The sequence below is a fragment of the Rhizoctonia solani genome, chromosome 16 (assembly GCF_016906535.1).
Source record: "Rhizoctonia solani chromosome 16, complete sequence".
Taxonomy (NCBI): domain Eukaryota; kingdom Fungi; phylum Basidiomycota; class Agaricomycetes; order Cantharellales; family Ceratobasidiaceae; genus Rhizoctonia; species Rhizoctonia solani.
The window spans coordinates 3,317,139-3,341,368 of NC_057385.1; the positions used below are offsets into that span (position 1 = coordinate 3,317,139).

At 48.9% G+C, this 24,230-nt stretch overlaps 9 protein-coding genes across 9 annotated transcripts; 4 read left to right on the forward strand and 5 right to left on the reverse strand.

Annotated features, from left to right (window-relative positions):
* Positions 1-219: 219 nt before the first annotated feature.
* Positions 220-1,179, reverse strand: RhiXN_02329 (spherulin-4; the record flags this gene model as incomplete). Its single annotated transcript, XM_043322148.1, has 4 exons — positions 220-451; positions 510-601; positions 654-1,008; positions 1,082-1,179. 4 exons carry the CDS (start codon positions 1,177-1,179, stop codon positions 220-222), a joined length of 777 nt encoding a protein of 258 aa, XP_043187971.1.
* An 881-nt stretch (positions 1,180-2,060) lies between these two features.
* RhiXN_02330 (Fungal specific transcription factor domain) lies at positions 2,061-4,491 on the reverse strand (the record flags this gene model as incomplete). The annotated part of the gene is made up of 11 exons (XM_043322149.1): positions 2,061-2,113; positions 2,167-2,529; positions 2,581-2,715; positions 2,768-2,930; positions 2,994-3,108; positions 3,173-3,400; positions 3,455-3,594; positions 3,645-3,774; positions 3,826-4,157; positions 4,216-4,324; positions 4,397-4,491. 11 exons carry the CDS (start codon positions 4,489-4,491, stop codon positions 2,061-2,063), a joined length of 1,863 nt encoding a protein of 620 aa, XP_043187972.1.
* A 1,492-nt stretch (positions 4,492-5,983) lies between these two features.
* On the forward strand, positions 5,984-6,582 carry RhiXN_02331 (ribosomal RNA large subunit methyltransferase J; the record flags this gene model as incomplete). The annotated part of the gene is made up of 3 exons (XM_043322150.1): positions 5,984-6,106; positions 6,163-6,329; positions 6,384-6,582. The coding sequence occupies 3 exons, from the start codon at positions 5,984-5,986 to the stop codon at positions 6,580-6,582; spliced, it is 489 nt and encodes a 162-aa protein (XP_043187973.1).
* A 1,684-nt stretch (positions 6,583-8,266) lies between these two features.
* On the reverse strand, positions 8,267-9,505 carry RhiXN_02332 (uncharacterized protein; the record flags this gene model as incomplete). The annotated part of the gene is made up of 4 exons (XM_043322151.1): positions 8,267-8,408; positions 8,459-8,839; positions 8,896-9,409; positions 9,466-9,505. 4 exons carry the CDS (start codon positions 9,503-9,505, stop codon positions 8,267-8,269), a joined length of 1,077 nt encoding a protein of 358 aa, XP_043187974.1.
* A 3,446-nt stretch (positions 9,506-12,951) lies between these two features.
* RhiXN_02333 (uncharacterized protein) lies at positions 12,952-13,293 on the forward strand (the record flags this gene model as incomplete). The annotated part of the gene is made up of 1 exon (XM_043322152.1): positions 12,952-13,293. The coding sequence occupies one exon, from the start codon at positions 12,952-12,954 to the stop codon at positions 13,291-13,293; it is 342 nt and encodes a 113-aa protein (XP_043187975.1).
* A 709-nt stretch (positions 13,294-14,002) lies between these two features.
* Positions 14,003-15,020, reverse strand: RhiXN_02334 (uncharacterized protein; the record flags this gene model as incomplete). The annotated part of the gene is made up of 3 exons (XM_043322153.1): positions 14,003-14,074; positions 14,127-14,229; positions 14,287-15,020. 3 exons carry the CDS (start codon positions 15,018-15,020, stop codon positions 14,003-14,005), a joined length of 909 nt encoding a protein of 302 aa, XP_043187976.1.
* A 683-nt stretch (positions 15,021-15,703) lies between these two features.
* RhiXN_02335 (uncharacterized protein) lies at positions 15,704-17,176 on the forward strand (the record flags this gene model as incomplete). The annotated part of the gene is made up of 2 exons (XM_043322154.1): positions 15,704-15,778; positions 16,994-17,176. 2 exons carry the CDS (start codon positions 15,704-15,706, stop codon positions 17,174-17,176), a joined length of 258 nt encoding a protein of 85 aa, XP_043187977.1.
* Positions 17,177-17,368: 192 nt separating this feature from the next.
* On the reverse strand, positions 17,369-19,570 carry RhiXN_02336 (proteasome regulatory particle subunit; the record flags this gene model as incomplete). The annotated part of the gene is made up of 11 exons (XM_043322155.1): positions 17,369-17,386; positions 17,433-17,501; positions 17,681-17,928; positions 18,135-18,282; positions 18,419-18,524; positions 18,623-18,741; positions 18,793-18,922; positions 18,975-19,140; positions 19,193-19,275; positions 19,330-19,399; positions 19,459-19,570. The coding sequence occupies 11 exons, from the start codon at positions 19,568-19,570 to the stop codon at positions 17,369-17,371; spliced, it is 1,269 nt and encodes a 422-aa protein (XP_043187978.1).
* Positions 19,571-21,917: 2,347 nt separating this feature from the next.
* RhiXN_02337 (tyrosinase) lies at positions 21,918-23,847 on the forward strand (the record flags this gene model as incomplete). The annotated part of the gene is made up of 16 exons (XM_043322156.1): positions 21,918-22,067; positions 22,127-22,204; positions 22,256-22,305; positions 22,365-22,381; positions 22,437-22,476; positions 22,530-22,594; positions 22,651-22,656; positions 22,721-22,732; positions 22,786-22,867; positions 22,926-22,976; positions 23,026-23,220; positions 23,287-23,371; positions 23,434-23,457; positions 23,516-23,593; positions 23,648-23,723; positions 23,774-23,847. 16 exons carry the CDS (start codon positions 21,918-21,920, stop codon positions 23,845-23,847), a joined length of 1,083 nt encoding a protein of 360 aa, XP_043187979.1.
* Positions 23,848-24,230: the final 383 nt, after the last annotated feature.

Here is a 24,230-nt window from a genome sequence, read left to right on the forward strand (position 1 = left end):
ACTTTGTGCGTTGATGGAGAACTATTATAGCACGATATGCCACACATGGGCTCTCAATGAGTATAAATACATATATATGTGCTGATCACGCACATACGCGAAGCAACCAATTTAGTGACTCAGTTTAGAAACTTTGTTTGATTGCAGTAAACAAACCGCCAATATCAAGTCCAGTACGGTACATAGCATCAATAACCACCTCAATCTTAGGCCGCCTCCCTAAGACGCTGCAGTTTGTACGGCATCAACGAAGTTTGTCCAGTACGAAGGGAAGCTATCGTATGGGTTTTGCTCGTTTACTTGGACGTCATCGGTAATGTACAAAGCGCCTATCTTGTCGGTTTTGATGATTTGATTAATAGTGCTCGAAGGGAGGGAAGAGGAACTATCTGTCAAAATAACAGCTTGCTTTGCAGCAGGTGTGGAGGGGCTAATGGTGTACAGGCTGGGGCTATGGGACATAATGGTTATGATTCGGGTAGAATGGGTAATTGGCATAAAATACGAACCTGAAGTTATTGTAGTAGTTCTCTACGGTTACAATTTGATCCGCAAAGTTATAGAATGCGGACGGAGTCCTTATACCTGGGTTGAGAGAAACCTAAAGGCCTTATTAATACCTTTATTGTGATGAATTCGCGTAAATCACGTACAAAAGCATTTGGGATATGAGACTTGGCATAACTAGTATACCCCGAGTATAGGTTTTGGTATATTGACTCTGGTACGCCTTCCTTAGCTGAAGCCTGGTCATAAAAGATTCCTGTAGGGCGGTAGGCTGAGCCCCATTGGGCGTATGTCCGAATATCCGCTTCAACTTCACTCGAACGTGTTGCATCAGCAAACCACGTAGGAACGTATCCCAGGACCTTGGCGTCCGGATTTGCTGCTGGTCTTAGCCTGGGGATACAAGCCTGGTAATTGGCATCAGGCTGAGAATCATTGGGCCCGGGCCCACTGGCAGGGTTGATGATGAAGTAGAATGGGAGATTAGGGTGTGTTGTCGCACTGTTTCCACCGATGCGTGGGTGTCAATCGTGGTCACAACAGCATAGCGGGTGCGATGAAACTATGAACTTACGCTGAGATGGCAGGTGCCCAACCTGCACAATTATCCCCAGGATAGATATAGAGAGGAAATATAATTCCAGATGCGAGTGCGGCTCGAACAAGAATCATCTTTAGTGTAAATACAAGAGCGATGAATATTGGTTAACTGTTCGTTGGGCGCACCTCCTCCCATCTACCAGCTACTTTTATATCCCAGAGTATACGTGGAGCATCTGAGCCTCATAAAATAATGCTATGTCAATGTTTTTACCCTCCATGGCGCAACAGGGTCAAAAGCTCCGATATACCCGTCTGAAGGATCGCCGAGGTTTGCCACTCAATCCATGAATAACGAGTTAAGCAGAGTCACCATTTATGGAATATATACAGTTGTTAGATCCTGAATTCCCCGTCGGCAATCACTGGCCATCAGATCTTTGTGAAGTTCTTTGATGGATGGCCGATCCGTTAGCTGCAGAAAAGGAACTAGTAGCAGCCATGGATGGCCGCCTATATGAATAAAGCCGCAGAGCCTCACAAGGATTCAAATAAGAATTGAAATATTACCATATTCCGGTACATCGTATATTGTCTAGCTTCCAGTCGAATTGACTAATACCACTCACCACAACAAGTTGAGAACCGAGTCTGATGCATAGAAAAAGATCATTCTATGCACCGAACAAACCTAGCGAACCAAATGTTCTTTCTTCCTATTGGAATACAATGATTCGAAAAACTCCCAGGCCTTATATAATTTTATCATTGGAACAATAACAATTCCACCACTCATTTATTATATTCACTTAGTAGTGCAACACGCTTGTATTGACCCTCTTGGAAGCAGTTATAGGGGCCATTAACGATAGGTAGAGTTACCAATAGCCTCGATGTCGCAGGAGGCAAACTGAGAATGATATAAATAGCTAGAAGTACAATCAAGTTCACAATCACCGAGGCACTTGTTGCTGATGTCAAGCCCTCATAACAAGGTTTACAATAAAATCTGATCAATAAAATGTTTGCTGAGCCTTTATAATTTGTAGTTGTTGCAGTTGTAGACCTAAATATGACAATTCAGCAAATTGTTCCGATGGACGCCGCAATACAACTCACTTAGTACAGGGTAGGTCTGTACGAGTCTGCCCATACACGTTTCTATCACGGTGAGTTGCTGTTCCTTCTCAAGAGCTTGTGCTGAAAAGCCGCTACGTCTCAACCTCGGGATCTCCCTGATCAACACCTCCGCTACGCAGACCCAAGCGATCCCGATAAACATAAGCATATAGCTTAGATCGATATCCGCCACGATTGCAGCCGCTAAGACCGTAGCTCGGCAAGCTTCGTTACAACGGGCATAACTAATGCCTCCAAGTGACCCGTCAGGGTTACGGCCATTTGGGTACCGCTGAGCACCCATAGCAAGCTCAAATTCTGCCAAAGCATTGTGCAGCTGCAGCTGGGAGCAGTATATCGCAGCTGAAACCGCATTTAATCCCCCTCAATCATCCGTCAGACAGTGAAACTTACTATGGACTAGGATAAGGTAGGCGAGTTCTTCGACGTTACGGCTAAGGCGCACTGGAGGCATGGTCATCATGAATTGGTTTATAGCTTGATCACATCTTTCAAAACGAATCCACCACTCTTCTGACCCCTGATGATCTGCGAACAAGATGATTAAGGTCAGGTTGGCTAGATCCTTTTGGCTACTTACTTGCTACTCGCTCTATGTCCAATTTTGCTGCCCAAACCATGAGGATATAAGACTTGGCAATTAAGCTTTTCACGTTGTCCCTAGAGACGCTGACAACTATAGAACTAGTCTGGGGATCCAACAAGGAATTGACAGAGTAATCGTCGTCAGGCAGAGGTTGGCCCTGTGAAAGTACCGGTTAGTCTAACACGCATATGATATCACCGGTAGGAAACACAGTACTCACAGACTCAAAATCGGAGAGCAACCGAGGCCAGACTGTAGTAATGTCATCCTCTAGGGAGACACAGGGTGACAATCCATTGAGCGTCGAGCCAGCCAGCTCAGTATCCATACAACTCCTATAAATAAATACCAATATCAATGGTTGGATGTGATATGGACCGAAGTCATCGCATGACTGACCACCATAGGTTAATCGCCTCCCCAAGTTCTATAGAATCCCTTGGACGCCAACGCGTAACCCCGAAAGGTTGCTTGGAAATTGGTGCCCCATACCCGGGATGGAAAATGCGAGAGTTTAATTTATGGAGGCCCAAAGCAACTGCCAATCGAGTCGCATGGGCTGTGTGGACATGGCCTTCGAGCAAGCGACCTTTGAAGTAGTAGTATAGGCCAAACATAGACATCGCTCTGTTTGATCGGATAGTTCAGTAAATTATTCCGATGTAATTCGCACATCCTTACTGTACGTGGTGCAAGGAGTTGTATTTGCCATCCCCACCACTGTGCGCCAGAGTTATGTTCTCTTCGATCGACCATTTTGTACGCTCAAAAAACTCATTTTCCCACATTTTTAACTCTTGCTCCTGTGCAAAATAACACCCCTATAAAGAATTACAAACGGACTTAACACAAAGCGTAGTTCAAGGCTCACCATGAGCAACATTGAATTAAGTAACACAGGCGTTAGGGGCTCGGGTGTACCCGGCTGGAGCGCCCTCATGACCCGACCAAGGTGAAGTTCGAATCCGCATTGACTATGCCGCTGGAAGAATGTATCCAATCTGGAAGCAATCAGTGCCAATCAAAGCTAATTAGATTGTCGTTTAACGCACAGCTTGCTGACAACCTGGGAGGAAGGGTCGGGGCCTGTCGATTTCGAGTAATCGGGATATATATCCACCATAGAGTAGGCGGAGGACGGTGAAGATGGAGAAACTATAGCAGGAAAGACATCATCGGCAGAACCCAGTCCTTTTGTAGGTGTAATGGGCGTCCGAGACGTGTCTCTCGATGACCCAGGGCTAGATGACCCTAAAGATAGTCCAGGTGATGTAGTAGAACGAAGAGACGATTCGTCCGATGAGTATTCGGACACTGTTGTAGACGAGGAGCTTCGCTGTTCTTCAATCAAACGTATTTGGTTCTCGAGCTCCATGATTCTGTCCTAAAACGTACAGGCATTGTCAGTAGGATCCCGCAGGCTATTGAATTCGTTTGAATACCACGAACTTGTAGCAATTGGGTCCTGGTTCGGTAGGTTTCATCCTCGTACTGGCAATTGCGACTAGCGGAAACGCACTCGTTACATTTCGGTTTGGTCGCATCGCATTTCTGTACAATGCAGAAGTCGGCCATGGATATCGAAGATCACGTATGTAACGCCTTTGAAGAATGAATACATACCTGTTTCCGTCTACGGCAAACAAGACAGGCTCCACCCCGGGAAGAATAGGATAATCAACTCCCAGAGTAGTAATGGGAGCTTGCAATGTGGCCATAATTTTTATGCTTGAATATGTAAACTTGATCTCTTATTTATTGATTGAAAAGCAACCTGAGCGTAAATGAGGCAAGAATGTTGGTATTGCGGCAAATGGGGTCCAAAATGGATCAAAGTTGGGAGGTAATAGAGAGTGGATCGAGCTTTAAGTACACACGCGTGCGGAATGGCGGTGTTGAACCAAAGGATCGCCCCGAGGAGAAAAGAAATCCGCCGAGGGACGAAAGCCTCTCGCTGCGTGTTCCGGATTTTATAATCCGCGCCACCAATTAAGCGCTGATCGACGGCGAACTTTCAATCTCGGTTTCTCCAGCCTCCCCAGACGAATATATATCTACGTTGTCGTACGGATGAATAGGCGTCTGATATCCACTTGGCTGCATATTATACAGGCTACGTATTGTATAGAACCAGCTCGAACGTGCAACTTGGCAGATATAATACGTGCAGTAGCTAGACCTGAGATGATCACTTGACACCTGTGCACGATAACCAGCAAGCACGTATCTGCAAGGCACGAAACCTTTAATGTTTCATATGTAGACAGGAGCCACGCGGATTCGACAGTTTGTATTGCAGACCGATGTATTCTGTTCAGGCTTGTGCATTGAGTAGCTGTGCTTCATTGGAGTCGAAGATCACCAGCATGGTAGATCGTGGCTCGAGGGACGATCGGAATAATGGAAGCGATTTATATGAGCCCTAGTTAATATCCATAGTAGCAGATCACAGCCATGTTCGTACGTAAAATGCATCTACACTTTGAAACTACCTCCGTTCTTATGTCTCCGATTGCACTTGGGGTTACAAAAATAATCGGAAAAATCAGGTGAACCGCATAGCGTTTTTTCGACTACTTTTTGTAACCCCAAGTACATGTATGGTAGGTGCGAGTTTAGCCCTCAGGAAATATTAATCACGGAATAAACTAGGTCCGATAATGTACCATTTCTCCGCTCGTAAGCCACTAATTCCACGAACACAAGCCACCATGAACCCCAAGACTATTTCATGACTGCATTGAGGTAGCATTATTACATATGCGATATATTCAAGTAATTTGCTCGGGGAACGGCTACTGGGGAAGCGTTGCCTAACCCACGCATACAGCTACCATGATCTCTAGCATACTTATCGATGGTAAACTACGGTTGTAAATGGTCGTGGCGGCGTAATAATCCACCGAGTCCAATCGGCTCACTACCTGACTCAACAAACACGAGGATCAGGGCAGATTCTGAGCTACCCCTGCGTTTTCCTTTTTTGTATGATTGATGGTCTACGGTCAGGATTCCGCATGCGTTGACGGATTCAACACCCGGTACCCCAGACAACCGTGCTGACAAAGGTTTGTGGCTAGGGTTTCGGGTGGCTAGTGGAATATAAACTATTCAACAATTAATCCCATCTCCTAGCCTGCTGTGCTTCACTCTCTCCTAGGCATTCTTGAGCTATCCTGCCTTTATCGACGTGAATATTTGCCAATCGTTATGTCCTATTCACAAACCTCTGATGATCATACTACCAGCTACAAAGGTAGTTGGTTGAAAGAGGCTTTGAAGGTGCATCCTGATTGTCAAACCTTCCGTCAACTCTGTACGGTGATTGAAATTGTAAGTATGCGCGGCCATTCTCCCAATACTATAGTACAGTGCTAAGCTCTGAGCAGCGTCGGTCCATAGCTTCAAATATCCCTGATACAGAGGAGCAGGCCGATGCGGGTGACTGTGTTGGTCAAGTGACTAACGAGGAGCGTGCTCTCAAACTACGCCTCAGCCTAGAAGACATGAATTCTATCATCAATTTTATCCACACCCACCGATTCTTAGATATCGGGTGCGTAGCTGTTTCTTTTTGATGAGTCTATTCAGCTACTAATGATCATGATAGGTGCTGTCCCGGCGGTTACTCAACTCTTGTTATGAACCTGTTCGCCAATGCTACTGGGATGGGCATATCCCTCCCAGAATCGGACGGTGGACACGGGTTGGCAATACCCGAAGCTCTGCTCCCCCGACTCAATTTGCAGCTTGACGATCTCACAATGTTTGATCTTACACCGGATTGGTCCGACAAGCCACCACTATGACCCCGCTTAAACCCATCCCCTTTGATCGAAATACATTCGATTTTGTTATATGCGATGCCCACTATCGCCAACCCCAGCCCGTAAATGATCCTCGCCCTTGGAACTCGACACGACTTCTTATCCCAACTCTTGCTCGCACTGTATGGAATCCACCCGGGCGGCCGAATCTTTCTAACACTTCGAAATGTCGAAAACCCTTTGACCGCGCAGATACTCGTGGCTCTCAATCAAATCTCCACGGGCATTCATACCCTGAAATCCCGCACCATTCATAGGCACCGCCCGAATTTTTATGCCTTGGCGACGGGCATCCAGACAAACAGCTCTCAATATACAAGCCTCGTACACTCGCTGAAGAAACTGTGGTGGACTATGACTTTTGGCGGGGAGGAGGGCAAGGGAGAGATGTTACTTGGACTGAAAAAGAAATGATCGCCCCATGGGATGACGTGATGAGCGAAGCAGGGTTGGCCCTTATCATCAGGTTGGGTAACCCTGTCTGGGGTATACAGTTCAACGCGCTGCTGAGAACTTTGCAAGCTCAAGGGATGGAGGTAGATATCGATCAATTGTAGCACTTGTGTAAGAGTTGACTGTATGCTATTTACAAACGATTATCTATTACGAGAGGTAGTGGCAGCTGATGTGTAGTGAATAGACAAGTGTGTGCGCGTGACCATCATCAATAAACTCCTTGGAAGCGGTTGACAGAAATACCAGACCAAAGTGGTGTTGTTAACTAAAGCATGGGAACCAAACCCACAGCTTGTGGTTCACACACGTACGCGAACCCCGTCCCCTCCCCGCTCCGAAGCTCAAAGTCGGGGGCTGGGTAAATTGCCCCATGACCATAGTAAACGTCAAACTGGCTGGGAGATAAGAAACGTGTGCCCAAAGTCCGACTTATTTATAAACTGGACGTCACTTTTACCTATTTTTCGAGTCCGGTTCACATGTGTGATCCTTCGCCTCGGACAATCCGCTCTCGTGATTCAGTCAGCTGGTATACCGGTCGGCTCCCACTCCAATTGAAAACTTCGCAATCACGAAAGTGTAGAGTGTGCCGGCAATGCGGTGTACTGATACACATACGACTTCTCAATATCTCGACTCTAAACTCTCAGGACATTTGATACGAGGAATCCGGTGCCAAGGACAGCCCTGAGATTGGAACTCTCCGATTCTGATCTCAGTCCCGCTCATAGGTTTTACAAGTTGGCCTTGTCTGAAATACCAAATGAAGTTCAATACATACAAGTTCAATTGCCATTTTTGGGTTTACTTCACATACACAAAATTCCCTATCCTAAGCATACACAAGCACATGCGCGGAAAACAAAGTCAGACAACTCACAACATAAGGATACATGCGCATTGCAAAAACCATGATCAGAAAACGAAAGAACGGATGGTTAGAGAGACAGTTCAAACGGGGATAGTGGATAAAATACAAAGCAAGAGACAAAAGCGTGGAGTAGCGGAATGAGATGAAAGAAAAGCGAGAACGAAAATAAAGCATGACGAGGTCCAGCCAAGATAAAAGATGTCATGACGTCGATAGGTACGAGCGAGTCGTATATATGAACGCTCAGTCGGTGGTAAATGACGACAGTAGTGATGTATAGATTAGATTACGTGATCACGTAATCCCCCTATCTGGTGCATGGAGCGTACCGGATAATTTCTAAGCTCTTTGATCCACACCGGTACCAGAGCTAGCTGACGTGAATGCTCGGCGTAACTTTCGGCGCCAGCGGAATACGGTAAATCGGATTCGGAGCGTAAACGATTGCCAATGGCGGCGAACTGAGTATCCACAGGATGGTCTAGATCGAGAGTCAGTATCGTTCGATGACAGTAATGAGACAATACTTACGCCCATTCGTCTTGGATGCTCTCATCGTACGACCTCTTGGCAGGTACATAGCCTCGCGCGGTGGAGGAAACACTGCTGCCCTTGGAGCCGGACTTGGACTTTGCGCGGGTAGCCGCTTTTGTGTAAGATTTGGATAACGAACTCTTGGAGCCAGAAAAGGTTGGTGTCTGAATTGGGGCAGGAGGAGCCGGCGAGGGTGTGGATTGTTTGCCCTTGGAACTGGCCAGCGATGAGGATTGATGTTTGTCTAGTGCCGGGGCGGGTACGACCTCCTCCCTCCTCCACTCCTTTTCGTCCCACTCCATCCCATCAAAATCGGCATAACCATCCGCCTCCGACTTCTTCTCTTCCTCCTTCTTCCCTTCTTCATATCCCGGTGGACTAGCGCTTGCATGTAACCTCGACCATTCAAGAACCGATTCGGCATCCTCATCTACGTCCATACACATCCGGTCTTCTCGGAATCGACCTCGTGGCTAATCGAGTTGGAATAATGCATCTCGAAATCGGCATATCCTGCAAACGGACTTCCTGTAAACGGGCTCTCCGAACATCCCCCGACGTTTGCGCCACATCGACCGCCACGGGCACTGGTCACACTCCCTCGACGAGCGGTACATGATCGAGGCGAGGATGGGACAGCAGGGAACATTCGGTAATCGGGATCGTGGGCGATCCCTAATTCATCTACGTAAACTCGAGCCTGGGTCTGTCCCACACCCGAATAGGCCGGGTCGAGCACGAGCGCACGAGCCTCGGCTACTGAACGAGATCGAGATGACGACGCGGGCGTTGCAATAAAGGTCGAGCTGTGTGAGAAGGACGTCGTTTGTGAACGGGAGAGGGAGTAGGCAGAGTGTGAGAGTGAGCCTGGGGCCGTGGTGAGAGAACTGCGTCGGGAACTGTGGGTATAAGACGATGTCGAGGCCGAGCGAGAGGGCCGCGCGCGAGCTCGTTCATTTATATAAGTATTTCTAGTAGCGGAGAATCGCCTGTAGTGCCTCGACGAAAGCGCTTAGCCGGACGCTGTGACTCCAGGGGAGTCATGGCTAGAGAAGCCATTGGATTGATGACTCGAATTTTTGTATTGATTCGCAGACGGAGAAAGAACCTCTAGCAAGCGCTAGCAAGCGAGGGGGCGAATTGAAACCAAAGAAAGTAGTACGGGACACCCGGCCACTTATATACAGTGCGTAGCTGAGTTGAGGTGGGGAATTGCGGAGTAATTTGGGCTCGGACGAAGAAGGTTCCTAATTTACGAACAAAGCTTGTCAGAGGCCTGTCAGAGTCCGTCCAGTGTCGGTAGAACAAGATTCCCGCGCCAGACGAGGGGACACCGAGCAAGTGCCAACGTAAATGTCAAATGTCGGTATACCGAATTGACCAGTGGTGGGCGTGGGTGAACGATATATGCCTCTGGTGCGAGAGTTCTTCGTGTGAATGACTATGGTAGTGAGCCATTGTGTCTTGCGCTTGGTCTCACTCGCCGGGCACATTTGACCAAAACGCGCACATTTGGCGCATTTGGCTGATGAACCGGTACATCCTGACCTCATAGAACTAGACCTTATCAAATCTATAATACCTCATTGTCAACAACATCTACCTTGGTTGAGATGCCTAAATCTCTGTTAATATAGCACGTTTAGTTAGATCGGCGATGGAGGTCAGGGTTAAAAGGCCGGTCGTGGTCAGACTCTGGAGACCGGAGATAACCAAACTCATACAAACACCACGGTCTTTTACCACTTATAACGAGCGGACCATGCTTAACCCGCCCAAGCCCATATCTTCCGCATCGTACCCAATCAAGCATTATGAGCTACGTCCACGTCTCACTTGTACCTCCGGCTTTGTTCTGCATGATATCCGCACCGGTAGCTATCGGCTGCGTCAAAGCCTAGTTGGCCGCGTATCGATAATACATGCCAATCATCTGGAACATGCGAGCAAAGGGGGAAAAGCCACAAGGTCTACCAAACTCTAGAAACCACTTACACGAGACTCTCGAGCGCCAATCGATTCTCTCTCCCTTTCTCTTTGTTCGTTCGTTCGAGAGACCTCGAGAATAACACGACGCTACATGACTTGCCCAAAACACCGCATGTTTTCGATAAATGACTCGGCGTTGTTGTTCTGACCGCACGGCCACATTACGCAAACAACGCGCACCTCCCTGTTCGAATACCTGTTCCACCCAACTACCGGCGACTCCCAAACCCCGTCTGCGGATACCACCACCCACCCCTTCCCACCCGGCTGACTACACGCGCTTATCGTCCTCGATAGACTGATTAGACCGATAAAGTACTCTGATCATCGTGGGCGGTAACGCTCCCTATTGTTGGGCTGCGATCCCGGAATGATTAGCTCTCTCTCTCGCTCTCTTTAGGATGCAAGAGCAGAAAAGCACCAGCCATACGGCAAGGTTGAGTATCTTTCCGGCCATCCACTAACCTTGCTTAACAATGCCGTACTCGCCGAGGAGGCTGATTAAGAAACGCTACTGGGTCCCCGGTTGAGCTCAGGCCGCGGGAAAGTGGACTTGGGCGAGGGGGTACAGCCACCGCTCATCCCAGCACAGTCTTGCCACCACGCTATTCTATCTTAGCCACACCATCACAGTGCGGCGGCGGACTGATAAACTTTACATAAAAAAATCACTCACCCTATTCATGTTTCCTTTTCTGTAAGTACATACAACGTGTGCTTTTTGTTTTGTTTTTGTCCTTCCGAGACCCTTTCTTTGTGGTACGATTCAAAATAAATTCGAGGTCTTTTTAAAAAAAGCGGAATGTCAGTTCCAGAATGCGCTTAACTAATCGAAACTGGGGGGGGCCTGTTTGAGGGTTCCCCGCTAGATCGACAACGTTTCAGCGTCAAAAAAGAGGTCGGCAAGCGCATCAAAGAGGGGAGGGTTTATAATTATACTACCAGGGATACAGGGATATATGCATTCGACCGAGGGTCCCGCTTCCCCTCCAAATTGGGGGAAGGTCCGTCGCTCAGTTTAGGAAGGCGCATGTGTGTGCCTGGGGCTTGCACCGCCTCGTCCCGGCGCAAGCACGTGTCGGTTATGAGTAGCTATAGGTTATGTAAAATATTTGTCACAATGCGAGATATATAAAAATGGGATTTTATTTATTTTTTCTGATTGTATTGTGTTCGATACGGCCCGGACTCGGATGTGGCGCTAGCGATCGATATACCGAGGCCTCGAGGGAATAAAAAAAAGCTCACTCCTATCAGTATTCAGACAATACAATACCACGCACTGTATCCTAATCAATGTTCCACCGTGAATATATTCAGCTGACCTATTATTATGATTACGACCTCCCCCGAAACCAGTGCGGGACAAAACAAAAAACAGCCCAAGGGCCGTAAAATCACAAGACCTCGAACAATGACGCATTGACTCACGTATGCACAACGTAGTCCCAGTCCCGGGGGGCTGATCATGAGGTCCAAGACAGACAATGACATCAACACGCATCGTATTGTTAGATTAGACTACTAAGCTATACGAATGCAATCCGCTTTTTTACTCGGCTCGGGACCGCAAAAGATGAGTTTCTGCACGGCTCCTCGGAGTCCGACAAAAAAGTTCGATGAGAGGGGAAGAGATCGGGAGATGCATGTGCGTGCGTAAAGAGATACGTAGACCCAGGGGGAGCTTGCGTATGCACGCATATCGTTCAATCATCGTTATCATCCATCGTCCCATGTGCACTAATTTGTTCTGTTCGCTGCGGGTCTGCGGTTGCAAAACGGGGAGGGTATGATACTCCCATGCCCAGTTGACCTGATCACGATTCATGAGCGCAGTCGATTATTGTCCTCGATCTTAGTGTGCTGTACTGTGCGACTTTCCTCTTACGGACCTCTGTTGGAATTGAGCTTTGTGTGCCCGCGGGCTTTGCGGCTTCCCCTACACGGTCCGAATCCGGACTCGGACACTCGGGCTCGGTCGACAGAATCCGCGCCCAAGTTTCTCTCACGCCGTCCGCTGAAATATTCGATAACCGATTACGCCGTTGCTTTTCTGTGTGTATATGTCTCTGTCTGACTTGATTGACCGAGCTCAGTTCGTGAGTGACTAAGAATAACCTCGACGGCTCGAGTAATCCGATCAAACGAATGTGGATATAAAAGAGTTTTATACGTGTTGCGCGCGCGCGTCACTAAAAAGGGAAGGGGAGGAAGGGGAACAAGTAGGATCAATGACGAGAATAGCGATGACGCAATTCGTATGTCGTATTTACGCGCGATATCGATATAGACAAGAAAAAATAAAATGATTTGAAACGATCACAACGGGGAGATAAGTTTTACATCTTCTAAACATGATCGACAGCATTACACAATACAGCATACATGGTAGTCATAGATACCTAAACGAACACAGCCTGCGTGATTCATGTCGATCCATATGGTAACTGCCAATCGCATATAGTTTTATATCTTGAACACGTTGGTGTTGAGCCGGAATCATGTTGCGTAGCACATTAATCGCATCACATGTACATACACTAATCGCATCACATGGTATTGTGCGCCGCACATTCATTCAGTCCACACCCACGAACCTGCGCATTCATACCACGCACCCATTCCCACTCACTCGCCTCGAAACCCAGCTCCCATCCAAAGCCCTATACCGATCCCCTCACCACGCACGATTAAGCTCTCCAAGTCCACCTCCCGATTGCCCCCTATACGATATACGATATGCGATACACCCAAACCCCGATGCGAAGAGATTTCACACTCCTACTCCTACTCTTACCCGATGCACGATTCGGTACGGGATCATCATCGTCCAAGCACGATAGATTGAAATTCCTTTTTACATACAAACTGATATATCAGCCTCGTCCTCGATGGGAAACCCGATGAGACAAGTAGGCAAGTAGGATAAGAGTAAAGTTTCATCACCACGCTCCTGGGATGAAATTGCACTCGAGGGGTGTTGGTTTGGGTTTTACGAAATCAGAGGTAGAGAGGGAGGAGAGGGCTTTGATAGACGTGCAAGGTCGCCTGTGTTTTGGTTGTATAGAGTTGCCATATGGAGTGCGTTATACGTTACTCTTAGGACTTGGGGACTAAGGAGTTGATACCCGGCCGTATAGCCGTGACAAATTGGTCGGAGAAACTCGTGGCATGGTTCATTATGTGTCTGGTTCGTAGGATGATGATGAATGCGAAAATTTTAGGGGGGTAGGGGGTGTGTGAATGCTCGGGTGTAGTACAGTCAGCGACAAGTCAAAAATCACCCGTTGGAAATCAAAGTATCACACAATAAAGATGGAGTAATCGTATCAGTTTATTCATTCAATTGATCCAACGTGACAATCATAAGTGAGAAACCATTCAACAGGACACAACACAAAAACAACGAAAGATCCAGGCAAATGCGGTGCGCATAGATAGAACGAATCCTAGAGAAAGAAAAGAGTCGCACTACATATAAAATAAAGCACATAAGGCTTATATTGGATTGACTGTTTGTTATGGCCGGACGGCATATAGGGTTGGCTCATATTAGTCGGCCAGGGCTCCGGCATGGCGGAGCGAGGGGGGGTTGGAAAGTCGAGGGCGTCTAGAACGGGTCGGCTGAGGTCGGGTGGAAAGCGTGGTGGTGGTTGGGATATGGCTATGTACCGACCGAGACGACACGACGGGCCTTGCGAGCGATGCGGTGGGCAGAGAGACGGGTGTGCAATGCGAATGTGGCCCATTGGCGACGGAGAACGTATCCGCACGAAGGACTGGAGAGCAAGGCGTGAGCAAACAAGCTACGTTTGTTATTATGAGGATCAACGTACGTCTCATCGGTGGTGTCCATGGTATCCTGCCTCACGAGCTGGACAGAGCTGTGCCTGGCTGGCGACTCGCATTCTGGCTCGTCAAAGGAGGGAATGGGGTGGATGGGGGGTGTGGTTGGGACATAGACGCGGGTCCGCCTTGGACTTGCGGCGCTTCTGGGCTGGGGGACTACGACCTCGCGGGTCCACTCCTTCTCGTCCCACTCGTCGTCGCCAAACAGGGAAAGCGGGTTGGGTGGGGGCGAGGGTGTGCAAGCGCTGGACCCAGAGGAAGTAAAGGGCGAGGCAGCGCGCTCACGTGTCCAGGCGATGATCGAGGCAGCGTCGTCGTCCTCCTCGGGAGTAGAGAGGTCGTCTTGGCTGGGGACACGGCGGAAGAAGCCAGAGGAGGCGGTGTGGCGGTGGCGGGAGGGTGCGGGATAGATGGTGGGGAAGAGCTGGTAGTCGGGGTCATGCTCGTCTCCGTTGGGGTCGATGAACACTCGGGAAGAGTAGTTGTCGCGTGCTCGGCCAGAGTAGGCAGGGTCGAGCACCCGGGCCACAATATCTGCCCGTACTTCGGCAGACAGCTGCTGAGAGCGTCTCCGTGGCTTGGAGCTGGTTGAGCTCCGGTGGTGGTGGGGAGTGCGGTAGTAAGGCGAGTACACCATGTCGTCGTCACTATCCTCGACCGCAGTATCGAACAGGCGGGGAGAGGCGGGCTTGAGCAGCTTAGCACTGAGGTGTGGGGTCATCCTTCAACTCGCTCTATTTGTACTCGCTCGGGATGAAAGTGCAGATAAAGACTAAACAATTCGCCTCGAGGCTGGTCGCTCGACTGGAGAAGGGGGATTGCAGGGGCCATCCCGCACATTATATCCAAACGGCCACCTTCCGACTATGATGGCCCGAGTCAGATTCTGTCAGATGCGTCAGCCCAACTCGGCCACCCAAGCGCCGATCTTCGCTTTTCCGCTTTTTTCCACACCGCTTTTTTCCGCGCTTACACACGGCCTCATCTTCCGCGCGGACTTCGGCCTCCCACCGTCTATGCTGCTACTATTCTTGTGTATCGCCGTTCCGACTGTCCGCAGCCCTCCGTGTCCATACATACGTCAAGACTTACTGTCTCCCAGCTGCGCAAAGCCCACAGTCCACAGTCAACGATGGCTGTGCACCCCATTTGTCCGCCCTGGGCACGCTCGCTCCTCGTGCGGTGATCTCTCACAGAACTTGCCTGTTCTGTCATTGTTGCCTATTTCGGTCGTCCTCGGATAGTGTGCCACCCCCTGCCCCGCGCTGACCAACCCTCATTCAGTTCGTCGTCGATACACTGACCAAGCACACTGTCCCACCCCATAAACGCCGGCCTCCACCCGCCCCCGGCACCGAGCACCGGAACACGTGACACCTGCTGACTCATATACACTCTCCAACCATGTCCTCGTTGCTCACAGGTTTGACTCGCTCATCATCCCACCCAATGATCGATGGCGAACTCGAGGAAGAAGAGGTGCGTGACTCGTCATCTTTCTAGATTAGAGTCGGCTCTTGGGCGAGGCCATCCACTCGAATGTTCCTCGCTTTTGACTCTCTCGGCAAATCTTGCACACTCTCTCATCCTTTTGCCCGATTTAATCCCAGTGACTGACCGAGCGAGTTTTCCAGACGCATTACATGACACTCGATATAGCCGGTATCGATCCCAGTCTGCTTTCCAACTGTTCTCCGATCCGGTTGGCGGTGCGTTGCCCCATACGCCCAGTTTATCTATCGCTGGTATTCACATCCAGGACACCCACCCATCTTACTACCCAAATGAATCCGCCCGCTATGCGCGCATACGATCGCGCCTCGGGCTCCTGAATCGCCCGATGACTCGGAAATCTTACGATCATGCACACTCTGGGTGGATTCGTAATCCCCATGCATTCACTTGGTTTGCGCCTATGACTACATGTATCCCCCGCGCCACATTCCGTGTATCTGTATCCCCCGCGCGTATCTCCTTCCTCGGTGGATAATGACCGTGCCTTGGGCCTTGGCGCCTTTCTGGTGGAAACCTCGGCGTTACGCTCTTTTGATGCGATGCCGTTGTGTAATGATGCGGTGCATATAACCTCGCGACGCCTCTGGTACCACTCGTGCCGCTCGGTGGTGCCATACATGCCCTGGCGCTTACTACACAAATCACACCATGGGTGCCATGCCGCCTGGAATAAATTGATTTTGGCGCCTGGGACAAATGCACATTCGGCGGATTCGCTCCGGGCCTTGGGCGGGTGGATTCCTTTCCACTCATGGGATAATGCTTTCCTCGGATTTTGGGGCGACACGCCTGTTGACTGTACCCCCCTCAAACCCATCCGAATCGAACCCAACGTAACCTATTGGGGCTGAACGGGGGTGTGCCCACTCGTTACTTGCGACTCGCGCACGCATTTACACCCACGAATTGGATTTCAAAAAATACATATACACACTAGGGCCTAGAAACGTCTGCCCCGTTCCTGCAGCTTGGAGACTTGGTATTTCAAGGTATTCATACCGAGACGCTTGGGACGGAATTGGTATTGGATGACGTAGGAGGCAAGTGAATCCCCCCCTCCCTCCTCACTCCCACATATCCCCCCCCTTGTCTCCTTTGTTCAAGATCTGGACTTGAACCTTGTACCTCTGTGTAGTGATTGCGCAGTCCGGACACAAGGTGCTCTTCAATCCCGTGCAGCTCATCCCCAAATCAGAGCCCAACACCGGGGCTGCGACCGAGGTCGAGGCCGAGACCCCATCCGGATCACATGATCTAGACACCCCAAGCGGTGGCAGTGCACCTCGACCAACGGGGCGGGGTCGTGGTCGTGGTCGGGCCAGAGGCAGCAGGGCTCGCGGCAAGAAACGTGTCCAAGAGTGAAACTTTTTTAACACGTTCACACTCTCCTAGAGTTAAGATTTTGTATTTGGCCTGATCGTCAAGGACAGAACAAGCGCGGGGAGATCATTTCAAGTAGTAGCGAGTGGTTATGACTATATTAGGTAGCATATAGCTAAAACGTGGGAGTGTGTGACTAGATATGGGAGTCCCTTGTTTCCTCCTTTATCGAATCTAGGCGATTTTGACCGACTGCGTGGAGGGTGAGATAAGGATTGAGTAATGATAAGGGGCTTACTTTGGCGTAAAGAGACTGAACCACCTTGCCGACCTGTTCAATCGTTTGAATCGCCGCATCGTACGTCTCCTGTTTCGTTTCATCGTCCGAAACAAATCCGAAACGATCCATGCGTCGCGTGGCAATCATTTACCCACACAATCATAAGCCCCCGTTTAATAATACAGACACAGCACAAGGGTCAAAACCGCCGCCCAAGTCCGTTAGTCAAGCCGAAGAGAACGAGTCGAATAAATTAAGGAACTTACGTCCACGACCGGTTCATCAAACACGACCAGCCAGCCGTTTCCTTGGTCGAGCACGCCGTAAAAGACCTTGTCGAGGATCATCTGGCTCAGCTTCTTTTCGACCGTCGCGCGCGACTGGCCGACGCCTTGCGCAATGTGTTCCAGCTGGACGCACGCGTACGGCTCGATGAGTCGGAGCAGGTTTTGCTCGAGGAGGGTGTCGTACAGCGCCGCGAGGTGCGAGCGGATGGTCGGGTCCAATGAGAGTTCTGTTCCGTCGGTGTGGGGCGCATATGTAAAGGGTGCAATCCATGTGTTCCGCGCAAGAAAAGCGAACGAAGCGGTACACGAGTTTTTTTTTTAAACACCCGCGGGATTCATATCCATATCCAGTCGAAATGAACCCCCAGAAAAAAAAACGCCACAAAAAATCAAAAATAAATAATCAGACGGCGAAGATCATTACGGGACGTACCCTGTTTATAGTCCCTGAGCGCGGCCTCGAATTCGGCCAAATTCCGGTTTTGGTGTGCGAGCGCGACGGCGCGCATGGATTCTACGTCTCGGAGTTGGGCGAATTTAAGGGCGAGCTTGATGGAGAGAAGAGAGGTCACGTCTTCTGGCTGTCTCCGTCGTTTAGATTTGATTTGTGTGGATCATCATTCAAAGTTGCCGAGCCGAGCCGAAGATAAGGGCGTAGAAAAAAAAAAGGTAAAATAAGTCATAAAGATGTAAGTGTGTGACTAAGCGAATACGTACAAGATTCAGCATGATTTTGCATAAGAGCATGTACTTGAGTGCCGTCAACGCCTTGGGGTCATCCCGACTGGACAGGTTCTCGAACGTCTCGAAAAAGTAAGAGTAACTGGATTAACGTGGGAATGGGAGAAATAAGGTTATTTCAGCCAGGTGGTGATTAGCTCCAATCTCGAGTTCGCCCCCATCAATCAAGGGTTAACTTACGCAGTCTTGTAGTCTTTATCTTCGGCATGTAAGATTCCACTCTGTAGGTCAAGTTGGGCTTGAAGGTGGGGCGGGCAGTAAATTGCGTTTGCGGCGGCGCGTGCAGACGTCAGTGCGGCCTAGATCATTGTGTTAGTTCAGAGCTAGAGTTTGGTATAGGTGCACTGTACCTTGGACTTGGGCATGTTCCCGATTCCTCGGAAGACCCGACTCTCGAGTAGGTGCACTTCGGCAAGCACGAGTTTATCGTCAAGTCGTCGGAGCTCGGTAAGAAGCGACTCGATGAGTGCGAGCGCTGGTCTGTACAGTTCGGTTACATGCGAGGCTGCAGGCATACGATTGGAGTACTTACCGGTACTTCTCACCATCGAGGTAAACACCCACCAACCGTGCTTCCAAGTTCTGCCTCAAGAACACCCGACGTTCAGCCCGCGCCCAAGCAATGTTCTCGCTCAAGACATTCGTAAGCACCGATCCACCCCCCGGAATCGCGGCAAGATTATCGATCAGCGTTCGGACTGCACAATTATGATTAATACATGAATTCTGGCAAGGATGGAATGAATTTACTGAGTTTCGCAGTCTTGGCTTTGGCAGTGGAGGACATGAATGCCCGCGAGGTTGTTACGAGTTCTGCGAGTCCCTGTGCATTGCTACAAGGTGGATCAGGCCGTATGCGCATAGTGAGGCGATGATCGTATGCTTACTTGCTATCCTGGTATAATTGGCCGAGTTTCACAAGCGCGGATTCCTGGTGGCGTAGCTGGTCGTCGTTGGCTGCATAGGCGCTCTCCCAGGTCAAACCAATGTATTGATTCGGGCTATATTGTACTTACCGGCTTTGCCCTCTAATAGCGACTTGTAGACCTGCTCAGCCTGTTGAGGGTTAGACTTTACTAGCTTGTCAGCCTCAGTAATTTTAGCTTCCATAGCTTCGCTCGAGCTCATTTCGTTCGTGATCTTGGGTGGTGGGGTATGGGTAAGGTGATCGGCGGCGCGTGCAAGCCAGGCGAAGCGCTGACGCGTCTTCCATTTCCAACAGGCTCGAGTCTCGGCGCTTGAATGTCAGGCTGTCCACTACCAATTTGGCAGGTGCGCAGTTTCTTACGACAGTAGCAACCAACGTTTCGTGGCTGGATGATCTGTGGCTGACTGCCCTGCTGCGACATTTTTTAGTTTGTATTTTTAGCGATCTGGATAAGGCTGTTCAATTCTTTCCACTATGGAATTCGTCAGGCCTATTTATATGAATTTTGAGCGATTTTCTGTGCGCCACTCGTGGTCTGGGCTCGTTGTCAGTCTTGGACGACGGGTGTACTGGCGGGGCGGTCCTCGTGGACTTGGCAGTCTACTCATCTCCGGTCCCAGTTTGGACGCGCTTTTGTTCATTGGAATGAGTAATATATGATGATGTACTGATACTAAAATTCGTCATCTGCACCGCAATTCACACGTCGCTCGTTCATCTGGCACGAGTAGATAGACTATGGTGCCCAACCTCTGCTTTTGGATCGGGCCATTTTTGGAATATCACCGGGGCGCAGTGACCCGGCGCTGCACTGTTAGTCAAACTCTGCTCAATACAGGTACAAGAGAAAAAACCTAAATTGCAGAACCTTGGAGCAAGTCTCATATGTACTGGTATTACTAAGGCCAAGAGGCGATGTTTTGTCACATCAATTACGCAGAAACGTCTGGATGGTCTAATCCCGAATCTCTTTCCCTTCTAGATCACCTTTCAACTTGGCTGGTTGTTGAATGAACTCCGATACCGCCTTTGGATGCGCCCACATCTACTCTACGCTATCAACATGGCCTATTCCCTGAGCTGCTAGCGCTCTTTAAGAGACACCCGATAAAGTAATATGTCACATGACAAAAGCTGATCTTCAGGAGGCCAGCACAAGCATCCTGACCAAGTCGGAAGAAACATGATTATAATTTCTCCGCTTTGTATGCTGCCAGCAGGACTCTCGAGGGACCGTAGTCGCCCGGCCAGCACATCATTGGTGATCCGTTTTCATATGGGTCTGAGCACACCACCATGAAGCGGTCTTCTTTTTAATAATTATTTTCTGCCATTCGTGGTTTGTTACCTACTTCCCAATGTCCCCGTCATTCCGGGTAATCGTATGGATATCCGGAGATTCGTTTTCCCGGTCTTCTGCAACATATAACTCATATCGCTTATTTAGGCCAATATTCCATTATGATACTGTAGGCGGAATAGGTCGGGATGAATGAAGTCGGTAGGTATATGAAATATACCTAACCGAATGCTAATAAGCTTCGAAGTGTGCTACACGCGATATCACCTATTGGTCGGTCGGTCTGTAATACGTAGCAATGAGGGCAACTGGCAACTAGCCACTACGCAATACAATACAAGACGCCAAGGATTCAACATAACATAACATATCCATTCAAACAGGAAATTTGGACTAGCCTCAGCCCGGCCAACGATAGTTGAGATAGAATTACTGCCATTCTTCCTGTCGGTTTTCTAGAACGATTGCACACGGAGGAGCCGGTATATTTCGTGCTTCGAACCTTTGGCATTTACAGGAATGGGTATGCTGAGGAAGTAGGCGGAGGTTACTTCATTTCAACAACGTCAGATTTGATAAATGCAAAGTCACGATCGGGCCCTGTTGTCAATCCTGGATCCGCATATAGTCCGATATTTCAGGCTTCGGGGCAATCCATATTATGAAATTAGTATAGTCAGCTGGAGGATGGTAATACGCGTATATATTGAAAACAATGCTACCATATGTACAACAGGGAGCTCTTTTAACTCACTCTCCTTACGCTGAGTTTTGCAGCTTACTAACGAGCCCTCTGGTGCCACAAATTATTTTTAAGCATTCTTCTGGTACAAGACCGGCAGAATTTGCAGTTCCTTTGGGTGAGCCATAGGAAATTATGATGCTTCCGATCGTCTTCTGACTTTCTATCAGTCAATGTACGCGTGTATTTGACCTTGGATCGCTTCTTAATTTTTTGTCCCCGTCTGGAGACCGCCAAGTTACAAGCTGATAACGATATAGCAACCTTGTCCTCAGCGTATGTTCTGGCCCTGACCGAACGACTAAAATGTTTCAAACGCTTCCCTTCATCAGTACCTCGGCAGAATTGGCTCCCCCTCGTACGCGGAACCATGTGCTTAGATCCATTGCAACTGTAAGCTGCAAATAGCCGTCCGGTCGTGACACGACCAACCCAACCGCTCCTAGGATAAAGGCCAGCATTCTAAACGCTTAGACCGCACCACCAGTTCACCCTCTTTTCCACCATGAAGTTCGCCAGTATTTTGAGCCTTTCTTCTATTATTGCCCTCGCCGCTGCGGCCAAACCGGTCCAGAAATGCTCCAAGCTCGAGGTGCGAAAGGAATGGCGCACTTTCAGCAAGGCCGAGCGGAAGGCATGGATTGGCGCTGTCAATGTAAGGATTTTGACCTATGGTGATGGTCTTCACATTTACTGACCTGGTCCATTGGGCAGTGCTTGAACAAAAAGCCTCGTACTGGCAAGCTCCGGCTCCCGGTTGATACTGACAGTTATTCCGAAGCCAAGTTCCATGTGAGTAACGCGCCGCTCTCGAGTACACAATTGCTCATGTACTTGTGATAGATCGCCCCCCTTAATGAGAGCTCGACTTACTATGACGACTTGGTCTACATGTAAGTCTATGAGATCCTGTCTCTGGTTCGCAATGGCTGATTTAATTGGGTTCATGTAGACACATGAACCTCAACCGTACGAACAATCCACTAGCTGAGATAACATAAATTAACACGACAGCCTTTGATAGCCATTATTCATTGGACTGGCCTATTCCTCCCGTGGCACCGGTAAGTGCCTAAATCCATCTCCTACGACTTGGGCTCTCACTTGTACTGCGCAGTGCTTACCTGCACGAATGGACTAACATCATTCGGAAGGAGTGCGGCTATAACGGTGTGGTACCATGTGAGTGCTTTTCATTTCACTTGAGATTTCGCCCCCGAGTTGACATGCCACTCTAGATTGGGGTATGTAATATGATCACAAAAAGGCATTTCAAGTTGCTAATTTCCAACCTCTTTGCTCAATCAGCATGGGAGAAAGGTGAGCAGGCACTTGTTCGCTAATTACATCAGAACTTACAGAACTCTCGCTAGATTCCGGTGATTTCTTGGCAAGCCCGATTTGGGACAATGATAAAGAATCTGGACTCGGAGGATTTAGCGACGATGCTAGCGAGTGAGTGATTCGACGCAATTACAACCTGGGCATAGGCTAATTTGTGGCTCCAATGTAGCGACTATACCCTCCATACTGGAGCATTTGATATCGAGATTGCGTATCCTGTGTGAGTAAACTTTGAGATCCTGCTTTGCATGTTACTCAAAGAATCATAGCCCCCACAAGCTTCGTCGCCATCTCCTCCCCTTCCCTTGGGGTGGTGCCAACGCAAATATCTCGGCAACCTCGACTTTCACGCCTGCCGAAATCCAAAAGCTTCTAAATCAACCTACGGGCAACTTCACGCTGTTCCAGGGTTATTTCGAGAAAACTGTTGGCATGCATAGTGCTATTCATGTCATGATGGGAGGGTAAGTACAGTACGCTATTCAAATAAAGAAGAAACAAAGTGTGACCACGACGGCCCCGGTTTTCAGTGACATGGGCACACTTTGCCCTGCAGGATCTGAGGGAACTATCTACTGCCCCGTACAGAGAACTGCTACTTTCTCTGCAAACGAAGTAAGCACCGTATTCTCATTGACATTTTTTGCATCTTTATTGATTATATGCACCCTGTGTAGCCAATGTTCCATCTTCACCATGGCGTAAGTGATTCGTCTGCTACTCTTAAATAGCTGCAAGTTATTGAAGCGATAAATTAAGAATGTTGACCGTCTCTGGTGGCTCTGGCAAGAGAAGAGCTCTGCAAACAAGTACGCTTTCCATGGTGGCTCGATTCAGGTACAGTGTCCTTCGAACAACTTCATAGCCGTTTTGTTGACAATTTAACTGTAGAATACCTCTTCCTTGAACGAATTCCCTAACGGTCAAGCCCCGTGGTTAAATAAGACTGCTGTTCTTCCCGGCGGTGGTGAGTAATCATGATGGGAACTCTTGTTATGCACTAATTATTGTTTGTAGGATTGTGGCCCGATTACACCGTTGAGCAGACTTTCGACACTCGCAGCTGGCCTTGGTGCTACGTCTATGAGTAAAAGTGGATTGATACCTTCTGTAATTACTGGTAGGAAAAAGCAAAACAGAGTCTATGTTTTTTTTGGAAAGATCTATGCAGATTTGAGCCTTGTAGTTACTAGTTCACAAAAGATTCACCGAAATTCCAAAATAATGGTCGTGGCTCCCACCCAAAAAAGGAATTAAGCAGGAGAAAGTATAGAATGCGTCATCTGTGGCCCACGAAACAGCAGGTACAATGGGCTAACAGAGCCCCTTAGTCAGGGGTAACAGTCAGGGGAACCAGGCCCGTAAGATCACTTTGATTGATTCTAGGAGATAGAATTTTGGAAATTGGTGAAAAAAATCATACGTGCCCGTCATCCAAGCTCAGACGGTCTGGTAGAGTAGTTGGTAGTTTTCT